Source organism: Bufo gargarizans, chromosome 6 (assembly GCF_014858855.1).
Source record: "Bufo gargarizans isolate SCDJY-AF-19 chromosome 6, ASM1485885v1, whole genome shotgun sequence".
Lineage (NCBI taxonomy): Eukaryota > Metazoa > Chordata > Amphibia > Anura > Bufonidae > Bufo > Bufo gargarizans.
The window spans coordinates 206,923,726-206,938,753 of record NC_058085.1 but is presented as its reverse complement, the minus strand read 5'-3'; the positions used below and the strand labels follow the sequence as shown (position 1 = coordinate 206,938,753).

The 15,028-nt window shown below is 44.7% G+C and overlaps 1 protein-coding gene and 1 long non-coding RNA gene across 5 annotated transcripts in view; one reads left to right on the top strand and one right to left on the bottom strand.

Moving 5' to 3' along the window:
• Nucleotides 1-10,543: 10,543 nt before the first annotated feature.
• Nucleotides 10,544-14,193, bottom strand: LOC122942598. The gene is made up of 2 exons (XR_006390599.1): nt 14,082-14,193; nt 10,544-11,191 (listed from the first exon to the last, which is right to left on the bottom strand). It is a non-coding gene; the product is annotated as an uncharacterized LOC122942598 (long non-coding RNA).
• A 126-nt stretch (nt 14,194-14,319) lies between these two features.
• Nucleotides 14,320-15,028, top strand: part of VCL (vinculin) — a 207,452-nt gene continuing 206,743 nt past the window's right edge. For 2 of the 4 annotated variants that reach the window (XM_044300269.1, XM_044300267.1), the window contains exon 1: nt 14,320-14,757. In XM_044300269.1, the coding sequence (XP_044156204.1) occupies nt 14,590-14,757 (168 nt within the window). In that variant the 5' untranslated portion in view covers nt 14,320-14,589. The remainder of the gene's footprint in view (nt 14,758-15,028) is intronic. The other 2 variants (XM_044300270.1, XM_044300271.1) reach the window with 2 other exon arrangements.

Here is a 15,028-nt window from a genome sequence, read left to right as displayed (position 1 = left end):
TAATTTTGCTGCAGCAATTAGTTGAGCAGGTAATTTCTAGTTAGTTTGTAATTGCTGTCTGGTACGTTTAGGAGCGCTACTAAGGGTGTGATGGGGGAGCTAATTTTGCATATCTTTTGAACTTCTTTCGAGATGAGGTCCCAGAATTCTGTGATCCTCAGACATGACCACCATACATGGTACATTGTACCTTTAGCCTCGCTACATCTCCAGCAATCTGCGGTTATTGATGGGGTAATAGCGTGCAACTTATCAGGTGTTTTATACCATCCTGTGACTATTTTAAAGGAGTTTTCCTGAATTTTAATACACCGTGAATATCCATGTGAATGGGCAAGAACCCTGCCTATAGTATCTGCGTCCATACAATGACCTAACTCTTTTTCCCCACCGTTCAATATACGGCGGCTTCCTATGAGTGAATAGTGGGTCACTGCCCATGGGATATGTGGAAACCTAGCCTTTAGAGTATATATGTCCGGTATTATTCCATTACTCAAGACGTCTCCAATGGCAACCTCGCCTAACGCCTCCCATAACCCCATATCATCCTGAAAATCAACCTGCATTAAATAGGGGAGATATTTAATAGGAATGAATGGCGACAGACGTTTGGGGGAGTGCAGGTGTTTTGACCATTTTGATGGTCACTGTGATTTTGTAGCAAAACATCAGAGGCACAGAGCATTATCAATCATGTTAATTCTCCGTGTCTCTACTGTCCAGAGCGGGGCTTGGCTGTCTTTCACGCAGCGGATTCCGTGCACAGCATCCGCTCGTGTGATAGAGCCCTTATGGTGTTTTTAACTAGATCCAGGAACATGGTTTACCTAATGAAAATCCACTTGGGGGACACTTCACTGCTGAGGACAGTCATTGGCTGCAGCAGAGCAAGTCACCTTGCCTGGATTGTTACAGACCAGGGGAATAGAAGATGATCACAGAACTGAGGCAGGTCACTGTAATGAAGATGCAGGGAGCTGGGGATAGTTAAGAATGCCCATAAGGCTGGACAACTCCTAAAAAGGCATGCACACATGTGCTGCTGATTTTCCACCATGGAGTTGTGGGTGGAAAATCTGCAGCAAGGTGGGTGACATTTTACAAAATTTTATTAACACACATTTATTGTGTGGACACCGACCTGGATTTCACCCTTTGAAATACATGGGGTGAAATACGTGCTAAATCTGCAAAAGAAATATGCATGTAAATAATGCAGATTTTGCAATAGATTTTTTGCACATTTTGCCACAGCCATTCCCTTTCCTTCTGGATACATCCTGAAGGCTTAACTGTAAGGCCTCTTTCACATGAGCGTTATGGATTCTTTCAGGGTCTGTTTAGGTAAAAACTGATGGTTTTGCATCAAGTTCATTTCGTTTTGTCTGTTACGTTCAGTGTTAGTTTTTTCCACATGGGTGCAACATGGGTGCAATCCATTTTTGATGCGTTTTTCACATGTGTAAAAGCACAACTGAAGAACAATCTACATCTCCTAGCAACCATCAGTGAAAAGCGAATTGCATCCTGAAGCAATCTCTTTTTCACTGAAGCCCCATTCACTTCTATGGAACCAGAGCTGAGTGAAAAAAAACGCAGAATATAGAACATACTGTGATTTTTTTTCTGAACGCAGTAATGTGTGAAAAACGATACTCATGTGCACAGACCCATTGAAATGAATGAGTCAGGATTCAGTCCGGATGCTATGAGTTTGCTTAACGCATCACACCATGATGGAAAACTCACTCGTGTGTAAGAAGTCTTAGGCCCCTTGCAGACTGACTGTGGTACCAAGACCCGAACTTATTCACTGAAGTTCAGGTTAGGTGTTCTGTATATTTTAAATAGCATTCAAAATAGCATTCTTAATACAGAATGCTTACTAAAATGTGGGGTTAAAATAAATAAAAATAAAAACTCACCTTATCCTGTTGTTCGTGCAGCCGGCATCATCATCTTCTTTCAGGATCTGCCAAAGGACCTTGGATGACGTAATCGCTTCACAGTCAGCGCAGGTCCTTTTCATTCAGCAGAACCTGCGCTGACGTCACCGGTCACCATGTGGTGAGCGCAATTAAGTCATCAAAAGGTCCTTTTGCAGGTCCTGAAAGAAGAAAGAAGATGATGCTGGCTGTGTGGACAACAGGATGAGGAGAGTTAAAAAAAAAAAAAAAAAAGTCACTTTTTTTTTTTTATCCCTAAAGCCACATTTGTATTAAGAATGCAATTTTCCCTTATAACCAGATTATAAGGGAAAATACAGTAAATTGACTTATCAATTTACTTACATCATCTCCTAGCAGCTATGTGTGAAAATCACATAGCATTTGCTTGCGATTTTCACGCAGACCCATTCATTTCTATAGGGGCCTGCATTGCGTGAAAAAACACAGACTATAGAACATGCTGCGATTTTCATGCAGTGCCCAAGTGATGTGTGAAAATCACAGCTCATCTGAACAGCCCCATTGAAGTGAATGGGTCCGTATTCAGTGCGGGTACAATGCGTTCACCTCACGCATTGCACCCGCACGGAATTCTCGCCCGTGTGAAAGGGGCCTTAAACATTACTGATTTCTTTCAGAAATGGCACTTGAGCTTAGGGCTCTTTCACATCTGCGTTCTTTTCTTCCGGCATAGAGTTCCGTCGTCGGGGCTCTATGCCGGAAGAATCCTGATCAGTTTTATCCTAATGCATTCTGAATGGAGTGAAATCCGTTCAGGATGCATCAGGATGTCTTCAGTTCCGGAACGGAATGTTTTTTGGCCGGAGAAAATACCGCAGCATGCTGCGCTTTTTGCTCCGGCCAAAAATCCTGAACACTTGCCGCAAGGCCGGATCCGGAATTAATGCCCATTGAAAGGCATTGATCCGGATTCGGCCTTAAGCTAAACGTTGTTTCGGCGCATTGCCAGATCCGACCTTTAGCTTTTTCTGAATGGTTACCATAACTGCCGGGACGCTAAAGTCCTGGCAGCCATGGTAAAGTGTAGTGGGCAGCGGGGAGCAGTATACTTACCATCCGTGCGGCTCCCCGGGTGCTCCAGAGTGACGTCAGGGCGCCCCACGCACATGGATGACGTGATCGCATGGCACGTCATCCATGCGCATGGGGCGCTCTGACGTCATTCTGGAGCGCCCCAGGAGCCTGCACGGACTGTAAGTATACTGCTCCCCCACTCCCCACTACTACTATGGCAACCAGGACTTTAATAGCGTCCTGGCTGCCATAGTAACACTGAACGCATTTTGAAGACTGATCTGTCTTCAAATGCTTTCAGTTCACTTGCGTTTTTCCGGATCCGGCGTGTAATTCCGGTAAGTGGAGTACACGCCGGATCCGGTCAACGCAAGTGTGAAAGAGGCCTTAGTTTTATTAAAGGGGTTGGGCAAAAAAAGTGCTTAAAAAATAAAATAAATAACACACTGTAAAGGAGGAATATGAATTACCAATATTTATTCAAATCAATTAATATTCATAAACAGGAGAAGTATTCTAGTGATGACTTTGCCTATTTATACCATAAGTAAAGAATAATACTTTCACTTTGCTTTACGCTAAACTAGCTGCAAGCGCCTAACTGAGCTAGCTACCGCCAATAATCACACGCTACATAGTAGGTAGAATACAAATAATACAAGATATTTATTATCACCTACAGTACACAATACAGTACCAAAATTACAGCACTAAATACACTGTTCAATCCCAAATTCCAACCACAAACTAACTAATACACACACAATAGCAGCCCACCCCACCTGGCTCTAAAACTATCGGCTCGGCTATTCTGCCCTAGTGCAGGGCCTGACGGACATTTATGTCCAGCGGCCCGCACCGCCGCCCCGCCCATACTGTGGCAGCGCACCACAGTTGGAGACACGTGGGCCGACGCAGTGATATTAAATTACTGCGCCAGCCTGCGCGTCCCCGCACGAGCGCATCGGGGCCGATGGTAAAAAGTTGGTGAAAATAGGAAAAAAAAATATAAAAAGTATACCGTATTTTTCGCCCTATAAGACGCACCGGCCCATAAGACGCACCTAGGTTTTCGGGGAGGAAAATAAGAAAAAAATAATTTTTAACCAAAAGGTGTGCTGTGTGTTTGGAACTAATGGTGGTCTGTGGATGGCACTATTACTGGGGATCTGTGGATGACTGACACTGTTTTGGGGGGGATCTGTGGATGACTGACACTGTTATGGGGGGCGGGATCTGTGGATGACTGACTGACACTTATGGGGGGCGGGATCTGTGGATGACGACACTGTTATGGGGGGCGGGATCTGTGGATGACTGACACTGTTATGGGGGGGATCTGTGGATGACTGACACTGTTATGGGGGGGGGGGATCTGTGGATGACTGACACGGTTATGGGGGGGATCTGTGGATGACTGACACTGTTATGGGGGGGGGAGCTGTGGATGACTGACACTGTTATGGGGGGGGAGCTGTGGATGACTGACACTGTTATGGGGGGGGAGCTGTGGATGACTGACACTGTTATGGGGGGGGTAAGGGGGTTCATAAATATTGAGTTTTCTTTGGCTGTTAACCCTTGCTTTGTAACTGAAAATTAAAATGGGAAATCTGCCAAAAGAGTAAAATTTGGAAATTGTATCTCTATTTTCCATTAATTCTTGTGGAACACCTAAAGGGTTAACAAAGTTTGTAAAAATCAGTTTTGAATACCTTGAGGGGTGTAGTTTCTAGAATGGGGTCATTTTTGTGTGGTTTCTATTATGTAAGCCTCGCAAAGTGACTTCAGACCTGAACTGGTCCCTAAAAATTGGGTTTTTGAAAATTTCAAGATTTGCTTCTAAACTTCTAAGCCTTGTAACATACCCAAAAAATAAATTATTATTCCCAAAATGATCCAAACATGAAGTAGACATATGGGGAATGTAAAGTAATAACTTTTTTGGAGGTATTACTATGTATTATAGAAGTAGAGAAATTGAAACTTGAATCAGGGGACATCAATGGGGCCTATGGATATTGGGGGTATATGATTTATAAGGGGACACATGTATAAGGGGGGGCACGTATTCCCCACAGGTGCCACAATGAGCCCCTGTGGAATATCAAGGACAGATGTGCGCAGATGTTGGGCACATCATCCCACAATGTGCATCTATACACTGCTCAAAAAAATAAAGGGAACACTTAAACAACACAATTTAACTCCAAGTCAATCACACTTCTGTGAAATCAAACTGTCCACTTAGGAAGCAACACTGAATGACAATCAATTTCACATGCTGTTGTGCAAATGGGATAGACAACAGGTGGAAATTATAGGCAATTAGCAAGACACCCCCAATAAAGGAGTGGTTCTGCAGGTGGTGACCACAGACCACTTCTCAGTACCTATGCTTCCTAGCTGATGTTTTGGTCACTTTTGAATGCTGGCGGTGCTTTCACTCTAGAGGTTGCATGAGACGGAGTCTAGAACCCACACAAGTGGCTCAGGTAGTGCAGCTTATCCAAGATGGCACATCAATGCGAGCTGTGGCAAGGTTTGCTGTGTCTGTCAGTGTAGTGTCCAGAGCATGGAGGCGCTACCAGGAGACAGGCCAGTACATCAGGAGACGTGGAGGAGGCCGTAGGAGGGCAACAACCCAGCATCAGGACTGCTACCTCCGCCTTTGTGCAAGGAGGAACAGGAGGAGCACTGCCAGAGCCCTGCAAAATGACCTCCAGCAGGCCACAAATGTGCATGTGTCTGTTCAAACAGTCAGAAACAGACTCCATGAGGGTGATATGAGGGCCCGACGTCCACAGGTGGGGGTTGAGCTTACAGCCCAACACCGTGCAGGACGTTTGGCATTTGCCAGAGAACACGAAGATTGGCAAATTCGCCACTGGTGCCCTGTGCTCTTCACAGATTAAAGCAGGTTCACACTGAGCACATGACAGACGTGACAGAGTCTTGGAGACGCCGTGGAGAGCGTTCTGCTGCCTGCAACATCCTCCAGCATGACCGGTTTGACATTGGGTCAGTAATGGTGTGGGGTGGCATTTCTTTGGAGGGCCGCACAGCCCTCCATGTGCTCGCCAGAGGTAGCCTGACTGGACTGCCATTAGGTACCGAGATGAGATCCTCAGACCCCTTGTGAGACCATATGCTGGTGCTGTTGGCCCTGGGTACCTCCTAATGCAAGACAATGCTAGACCTCATGTGGCTGGAGTGTGTCAGCAGTTCCTGCAAGATGAAGGCATTGATGCTATGGACTGGCCCATCCGTTTCCCAGACCTGAATGCAATTGAGCACATCTGGGACATCATGTCTCGCTCTATACACCAACGTCACATTGCAACACAGACTGTCCAGGAGTTGGCAGATGCTTTAGTCCAGGTCTGGGAGGAGATCCCTCAGGAGACCGTCCGCCACCTCATCAGGAGCATGCACAGGCATTGTAGGGAGGTCATATAGGCATGTGGAGGCCACACACACTACTGAGACTTATTTTGTCTTGTTTTAAGTACATTACATCAAAGTTGGATCAGCCTGTAGTGTGTTTTTCCACTTTAATTTTGAGTGTGACTCCAAATCCAGACCTCCATGGGTTGAAAAATGCAATTTCTATTTTTTTTATTTTTGTTGTCAGCACATTCAACTATGTAAAGAACAAAGTATTTCAGAAGAATATTTAATTAATTCAGATCTAGGATGTGTTATTTTTGTGTTCCCTTTATTTTGAGCAGTGTAAATTACACACACACACACACACTTCAACCCTTCCTCAATACACACACACACACACACACACACACACACACACAATACCTACCTCCGCCAGACCCCAACCACTCCCATTCTAATGCTTACTCGAAATGGGAGGAAAGTCCTGTTCTGCCAATCAGTGGCTGGAGTGGCCACCACTGCAGCCACCGATTGGTTGAGTAGTCGTCGCCTGTATCAAACCTGAACTATGACGTGGAGACTAGTTGGAACCCAGTAAGCACAGGAGCAGCAGCTGTGGGGGATTGGTGAGGTTAAGTATGAATTCTTATTTTTATTTATTTTTTAAGCACACTTCCTAGGAGATAGTCTTTTATTAAACCACTCCGAGCAGTTTGCTAAAATTTTTGCACCATTGGACAACCCCTATAAAAGGAATAGGCCTGACCTGCCATACCCTAGAAACCTGTAGGCAACTGATGCCGCTTTCCAATCCTCTGATCAAGAATACACTGGGACATTCACCAATCATATAGCAATGGCATGTCCCAATCGAAGACAGACAGCAAGCATTAAAAGGGTCATTATATGTGGTAAAAAGCACCATTTCAATTAGGAAGCTGACAGTTCAGTAGACTGAAAGATATGGGGGTCATTTACTAATGCAAAACACAAGGCCCATGTAGCACGCTGCGTTTTTTACGCATCCTCTCCACTTGGAAGTGAAGGGTTGTGTTGAAGGCCAAGCAGGTGGTGCACTAGCGGCCCTGGCATATAGTTACTTACAATTGCGACAGTTTTAGATGTAAAAAAAAAAAAAAAATGCCCAAAAACTACTCCACTCAGGGAGCGAAACTGATTTTTACTCTAGGCACACAACTACCGTATAGGCACCTAATTCATGACAAGGCACATGCCTCATCATCTGGCAGCTCAGGGGGAAACCAAAGACCAATGTAAAACACTGGTCTTTGTAAGTGACCCACAGTATTCTAATATCTGAGGCACAATGGTACAAAACACATGACAGCAGAATTCTGACATCTAGCAGTATTTTGACCTGCTTTGGCATGGTCACTGAAAGTCTTGTCTGCGACCTACTATATATATCATTACATGAAACAAGGAAGTACACAATTCTCATATTTTTTTTATAATTTAGAATCAGTTGAAGGATAGGAAGTGGTTTCAGGCCACATGTGGAGTAATCAAACTGAAAAACTAAGTTACATTACCACAACATGAAAACAGGAAGACGTTTACGTATATTCCGTCAGTACAATTTTTCAAAGACAGATCCTAGATAGCAGAATACAAAGGTTTTATGCATATGGTTACAACCATAAGCCAAGTTCACATTTAGTGATGCTGGGGCCTATAGTAAAAATGATAATTTGTAATATATCTTAAGTTCCTGGGATTTTCTGTTTTTGCATTTTAGAAGTTTGAAGGCAATATTCCGACTTTAAGGGTTTTCCAGGATTTTTTATTTTTTTACTGATTACTTATCCTCAATCAGCTGTTAGACTCTGTTCAGACATCCGCATTTTGGGTGCGGACTCATTAATTTTCAATGGGGATGGAAAAACAAAAATAAAATATAGATCATGTCCTATTCTTGGCCGCAGCTTTGGACAATAGGCATTTCTATTGGGATGCCAGCCTGGTGTTTCGCGGATCCGCAATACACTGCGGACGTGTGAATGGACCCTTAGGCCTCTTTTACACAGGCGTCGCATGTGAGGGTCTGATAGGATGCGGCACGGGAAAATGCACAATTTTTCCAATGCGAGTGCAAAGCGTTTTACACACACGTGTGAGAAAAATCAGCATGTTTGGCACTAAGACATCTGGTGTTCTGTAGATTTTATTATTTTCCCTTATAATTAAGAATGCTTAGTAAAATGTCCATTGAGGGGTTAAAAATAATGAACAAATTTAACTCACCCCATCCACTTGGTCGCATAGGTAAAGGACATTTGATGACATCACTGCGCTCATCACATGGTCCATCTCCATGGTGATGGACCATGTGAGGAGTGCAGTGACATCAAATGTCCTTTACCCAGGTCCTGAAGAAAGAAGAGATCCACTACTCGACCGAGTGGATGGGGAGAGTTACATTTTGTTATCTTTAACACCTCAATGGACATTTTACTAAGCATTCTGTATTAAGAATGCTATTTTCCCTTATAACCATGTTATAAGGGAAACAAAAAAAAACAAAAAAATTAAAAATTGCACCGCATCCACACTTGCTTGCCATTTTCATGCAGCCCCATTCACTTCTATGGGGCCCGCGTTGCGTGAAAAACACACAATATAGAGCATGCTGCGATTTTCAAACATCGCACAAGTGATGCGTGAAAAACACCGCTCATGTGCACAGCCCCATAGAAATGAATAGGTCCGGATTCAGTGCGTTCACCTCACGCATTGTACCCGCGCGCAAAACTCGCCCGTGTGAAAGGGGCCTTAGAGATGGCAGTGGTGCTCCTGTAAGCGCCGCTGCCTCCTGACAACATACCAATCACAACACTGTACATTGTATAACGGCTGTGCATGGTATCACGCTCAGCTCCAGTCACTTGAATGGGACCGAGTGGCTCCTAGGCCACGTGATTGATGAACATGTTGTCACTGGCCTTGAGAAAGCTGAGAGAAGGCTGCAGTGCTCACAGGAGCACCACTGCCTTTTCAAACAGCTGATTGACGGGGATCCCGGGTGTCAGACCACCACCAATCAGCTACTGATGACCTATTCATTGGATAGGTCATCAGTATAAAACTCCTGAAAAACCCTTTTAAGGACCAATTCAGTTTGAAATCACTTTGAGCATCTAACATGATAGAAACCACCCATTAATGGCCCCATTTTAGATCTTTCACCCCTCAAATTATTCAAAACTGATTTTACAAACTGTGCTAACCCTTTAAGTGTTCCACACGCACTGAAGGGGTTTTCAAGTGAATTTTTATTGATTAACTATTCTCAGGAAAGGTCATCAATATCAGATCAGCAGGGGTGCTTTTTTTTCCATTTCAATGGGATGGCTCATTGCTATATAAATGTCACTTTTTTCTTTAAATCAAGTCATTTTTATTGATCACGTATAGTGAACATTTTCAGTAATCTGATCCACATTACATTACAATACAAACCACAATAATGTAAAATATCATAGTACATCTACAAGTGTCAGACCAATGCAGCAATGGACAACGTAAATAATCCAGCATAATTGCATTGGTATATAGATTACTTTTGCAAAACCAGGACATAGTACAAAAATGATTCCAAAGGCACAAACCAAATCAAAGCCTATACCAACCCCCCTCCCCCCCCCCCCAATGAATAGGGATATTACACTCTCAATCCTATTTTATAACACAGTGCGAGTATGAGACAACCACTCATTCCACAATTTCTCAAACTTCTGAGGACAGCCTCTTAAACACACATTTTTCCATGACCAGCATATCATTCACCTTTCTCACAAACTCCTATTGTTGGCGGACTCCCCTGGATCCACCTCTGCGCCACCAATTTTCAGGCCACATATAGCAGCCTTCCCACCGCCACCTTGAGCAATTCACTCCCTCCGATTTCTGACACATACCCCAACTTTAGGGTCCAATTGCAGACACAGCGCCAAGTTGCGATTAATCATAATCTGCACCTCATCCCAATATCGACCTATCACTGGACAGGACCAAAGCATGTGTACCAGATCCGCTCCCTCCTCCATGCACTTCGGACACTTATCATACCTAACCCCGATTAAAAAAAAATAAAAATACCGGCGTTTTATATACCCTGTGAATGATGAAAAGCTGTGACAACTTAGCCTGATGTAACTTTTTTTTATTTTTATTTTTTTATCTATTTGTCACTAATATAGAAAGGTTTAACAGCAAAACAAACCTCAATATTTGTTAACCTGATTCTACAGTGTACAGACACATCCCACATGTGGTCCTAAACTGCTGTATGGGCACATTGCAGGGCTCACAAGGAAAGGAGCGCCATATGGTTTTTGGAGGTCATATTTTAATGGAATGGTTTTTAGGTGCCATGTCACATTTGAAGAGACCCTGAGGTACCCCTATAGTGGAACGCCCCCACCCTCATTTTGGAAGCTACACCCCTGAAGGAATTTATTGAGCAGTTTATTGATCATTTTGACCCCACAAGTGTTTATTAGAAATACTTATCTGTGAAAATTAAAATGTACATTTCTTCCAATAAAATGTTACTTTAGTCCCAGATTCTTGAAAATGGAGAAAAAGGACCACATAATTTGTTACCCATTTTCTCATGAGTACAGTAACAGCCCATATGTAGTCCCAAAATGCTGTTTAGGCACAATGCAGGGTTCAGAAAAGAAAGAGCAACATGTGCATTTGGATGATCCCTGTACTTTTCACATCCGTATGTCTGTTCCGCAAACTTTAGAACAAGTCTTATACTTGGCCACAAAATATGTTCCACGGATCTGCAAAAAAATAACAATAATAATGTAGATGCAACACGGATGTCATCTGTATTTTGCAGACTGCATAATACATACAGTTGCATAATGCACCCTTGGGCCCCATTTACATGCCACTAAATACGGGCACTGGCTGTGTGCACCCTGCATCACCGTGATAACTCTTTGACTTCAATTGGTCTGCGATCCACAACATGCAGTCAAAGACAGAACATGTTCTATCTTTTGCAGTGCAGAGGCACGGACCCGGAAGCCCATGGAAGGGTTTCCATGGGCTTCCAGGTCCATGCCTTTGTTAGGCTTCTAGGGGCTACGGCAACCATCAGCACCCTGTCATTGCAGCAGGGGAGCCCCCTCCTTCTGCAAACTCCATAGATGCAGTCGTCATAATTGACTCTGGCACCTGAGGGGTCAATCCACCAGCATCAACATTTTAAAGGGTTATTCCCATCTTAGACAATGGGGGCATATCACTAGGATATGCCCCCTTTGTCTGATTATAGGTGCTGGGACCCGCACCTATATCGAGAAAGGAGCGGGGAACGCTGTGGCTGCAGGACCCCAGATTTCCCGGGGGTCTGTCCACCACCAAGCGCTAATCCCTGCCTCTCCCATAGAAGTGAATCATGCGCAGCCCCTGCTCCCATTAATTTCTATGGGGCAGACGGCAGTAGCAGAGACAGCGCTCGGCTATTTTCGGCGGCCCCATAGAAATGAAGGAGGGCGGCTGCACCGTGCGCTCTCCTTCACTTTCGGGGCTCCTTCTCGATATAGCTGCGGGTCCCAGCAGTGGGACCCGCACCTATAAGACAATACGGGCATATCCTAGCAATATGCCCCATTGTCTGAGATAAGAAAACAGCCCCTATACTGATCAGATGCGCACAGCTTCTGTGCCCACCCAACCAGTGTGCGGTAGATGTACTCTGCTTTTCGGGAAGTCACTTAGATATACTGCATATAACGTGATGGGAAGCCAGAAGAAAAAACAAATAGGGCGGAATTGTAAAAAAGCAATTCTGAGATCGTTTTATGGGTTTCGTTTTTACCATTTCCCTATGTGGTAAAACTATAGTGACCAAGTACAAACAATGCACCACCAATGCGCCTCCTTGCTGTTATCACCGATCATAGACAGCCTCAGGTGTCTACAGTTTCAAACTACAGAAAACTGGTGGCAATGGAGCCCGCTGCCCTCTGGAGTGGACGCCATGTTTAAAGATCTGACTTCCTCCGTTCATATACGGCGGTCAGGAAGGCATTAGCCACATTGCTGATTTCATCCTTTTTCTCAATTCAATGAATGTTGTGTCTAAATAGCAACTGTCATCAGGATCAACCCTATTACACAATACTTAACAAAAATTAACAATAGTTTCTATCATAGGTGCATGCTCAGTCCATCTGCCTCTGCTTCTCCAGTAGTGCAAGTGACTACTGTTCACGCACCTATAGTAAACTGCGGCACAGGCACAAGACTGCAGAGTCAAGTAAGAACTCTGGCACTGTAATCTCACGCCTGCAAATTATAGGGCCATGGGGGGGGGCTTTGTCTTGTCAATCAAGGGGGTACGGGAAGCAACTGTAAGGGTAGAAGAGCTCTGGTTCTCAGGAGGAGCTCAGGCCCACCCCTTGATGCTTTAAAGATCCAATTAACATGCCAATTTTCTCAGGAATAGTGCAACAGAAAATCACAAGAATGGTATCAGTGAATCATGGCCATGTCCTCTCTGTGTTCCCCATGGACTGCACAACAACAACACAGATATGCGCAACTTCGGTGTGTTATGTGGACCAAACGCCCACTGACATCTATGAGGCAAGTTTACTAAGACTGGAGTTTCCTATGACAGTCTTAGTAAATAGTGCACTGGAGCAAGATGTGCTAAATTTATTAAGAGGCCTCTTAATCTTTATCAATGCGCCCCATAATCTTTGAAAGCAGGCATTGTGCCCACGAAATGTATGCCACAGGGAACAAGATGAAGATTACTGGACATATTTCTGATGAGGACGCTGGGGATGAGCAGACAGAGCAAGTAGGATGTAGTGGCCGCCTCAAGATGCAAGACACGGGCGGGGTTTGCTGAAATCAAAGCAACGGCCAAAAATAACCTTAGAAAGAGGCAGGTACTCTATAAGGATGCGTTCACATGCCTGTGCATTTTTGAAGAAATTTCCACAACTGAAAAACAATAACTGTTTTTGGTGCAGATTAGATGCGGTTTTGCCACAGATCTCACCCTTCATTAGAAAAGGGTGAAAACTGCAGCAAGCATAACCTTCCTGCTCTGGATTAGGAAATCTGTAACAAGTCAGTTTCTTCACAGCAATAAATAAATAAATCTGAGAAGCGTATATGAAATTTGTGCATCTCACACCTTTCACTGGTCCTGTACTACACTGCTCTTTTCAGCACGGAAAACCGTACATATTCCGCAACGTGTGTCATGCACTCTGCACTATCACAGCTTCAGACCATGTATGGCCACATGCCTTCAATGCCATACTGCACACAAAGCTGACAGCCAAAAATAATTTTGTACCATTTTCTTTCAAAGGCAGGCATGTGTGGAAAAGGCTGGGGAAGTCACTGGCAAATACCTCATACCAAACGACAGCTGTGTGGCCATCAATAGCAAAGATTGACTTGCCAATTGTCCACAGACTATTGATGTGACTTCCTCCAAAGAACAAAATGAGACCCTTGACAGCAGCCATGAAGGACATCCAGATAGTCTGTGCCAGTCCTGCAACACTGCTGGGGGCACACCCAGGCACTACTTTGCTGCATTTAGCCTCAGTAAATATGGATGTAGCACACACTTTGCTCCACTGTATCCATATACATCCTCAGGTGACCAACCGTCAGCTCCCTTTTCACATCCCTCACCCTCTCCGATGACGTCATAGCTCTAGGAATCCCTCTCTGCTCCCAGGGTTCTCCTTATAAGGTGATCACGGGGTGTGACGTCGCCGGCAAGGGCTCCAAGAACTCGGCAACTTTACTTGATTTATTTAGGCGGCAGCCAATAAGCGTAAAGGAAGAAGCCTGGGGGCGGTGCCTGGCGGCCTCAATCTCTCGTACGTAGAAAAAGGCGGGGTGCGGTGACGTCACCGGGAGAGACGGGAGTTGGGAGTGTTGTCTGGAAGTGTCCGGAGACTGAAGATATCCGGGCTGGGCGAGGAAGAACATTCGGACAAGGGCATCAAAAGCGCATAGTGCATCGATATTTGCCCGTGCACACGCCTGCCAAGAATTGTGGGTGAGGGGTGAGCGCAGGTTTGGGCACGGTGCCCTCAGAGCGTGGAGCTTGTGTGCAGAATATAGTGAGATCGGTTTCAGCTGTGCCCCCGGGCAGCACTTGTGGCTTTCCCCAAGTTCTATCAGAGCCGCAGCCATGCCTGTCTTCCACACCAAAACTATAGAAAGTATCCTGGAGCCGGTGGCCCAGCAGATCTCCCACCTGGTCATCATGCATGAAGAAGGGGAGGTGGACGGAAAGGCCATACCAGAGCTGACCGCCCCTGTGGCCGCTGTGCAGTCAGCAGTCAGCAACTTGGTCAGGGTAAGTTGTGCTGAGACTTGCTGCAGATGTCCTGGGATGTCACCTAGTGAATGGGGACTAACTCTGAAGTGTGGTTCAATCAATTTGCAGCATACTTCTTGAAGATGCCAATTAAATCACATCTGTTGGATAACAATGGGTTAATCAAGTTATTCTCAGCATGAGGCAAACAATATCCAGGTTCTTTCAAGCAATGTTTCGGTCATAGACCTTTATTAAACCATATATCTGGAGTAGACAAAGGTATGGTGACAAGTGGCAGTTACCGCCG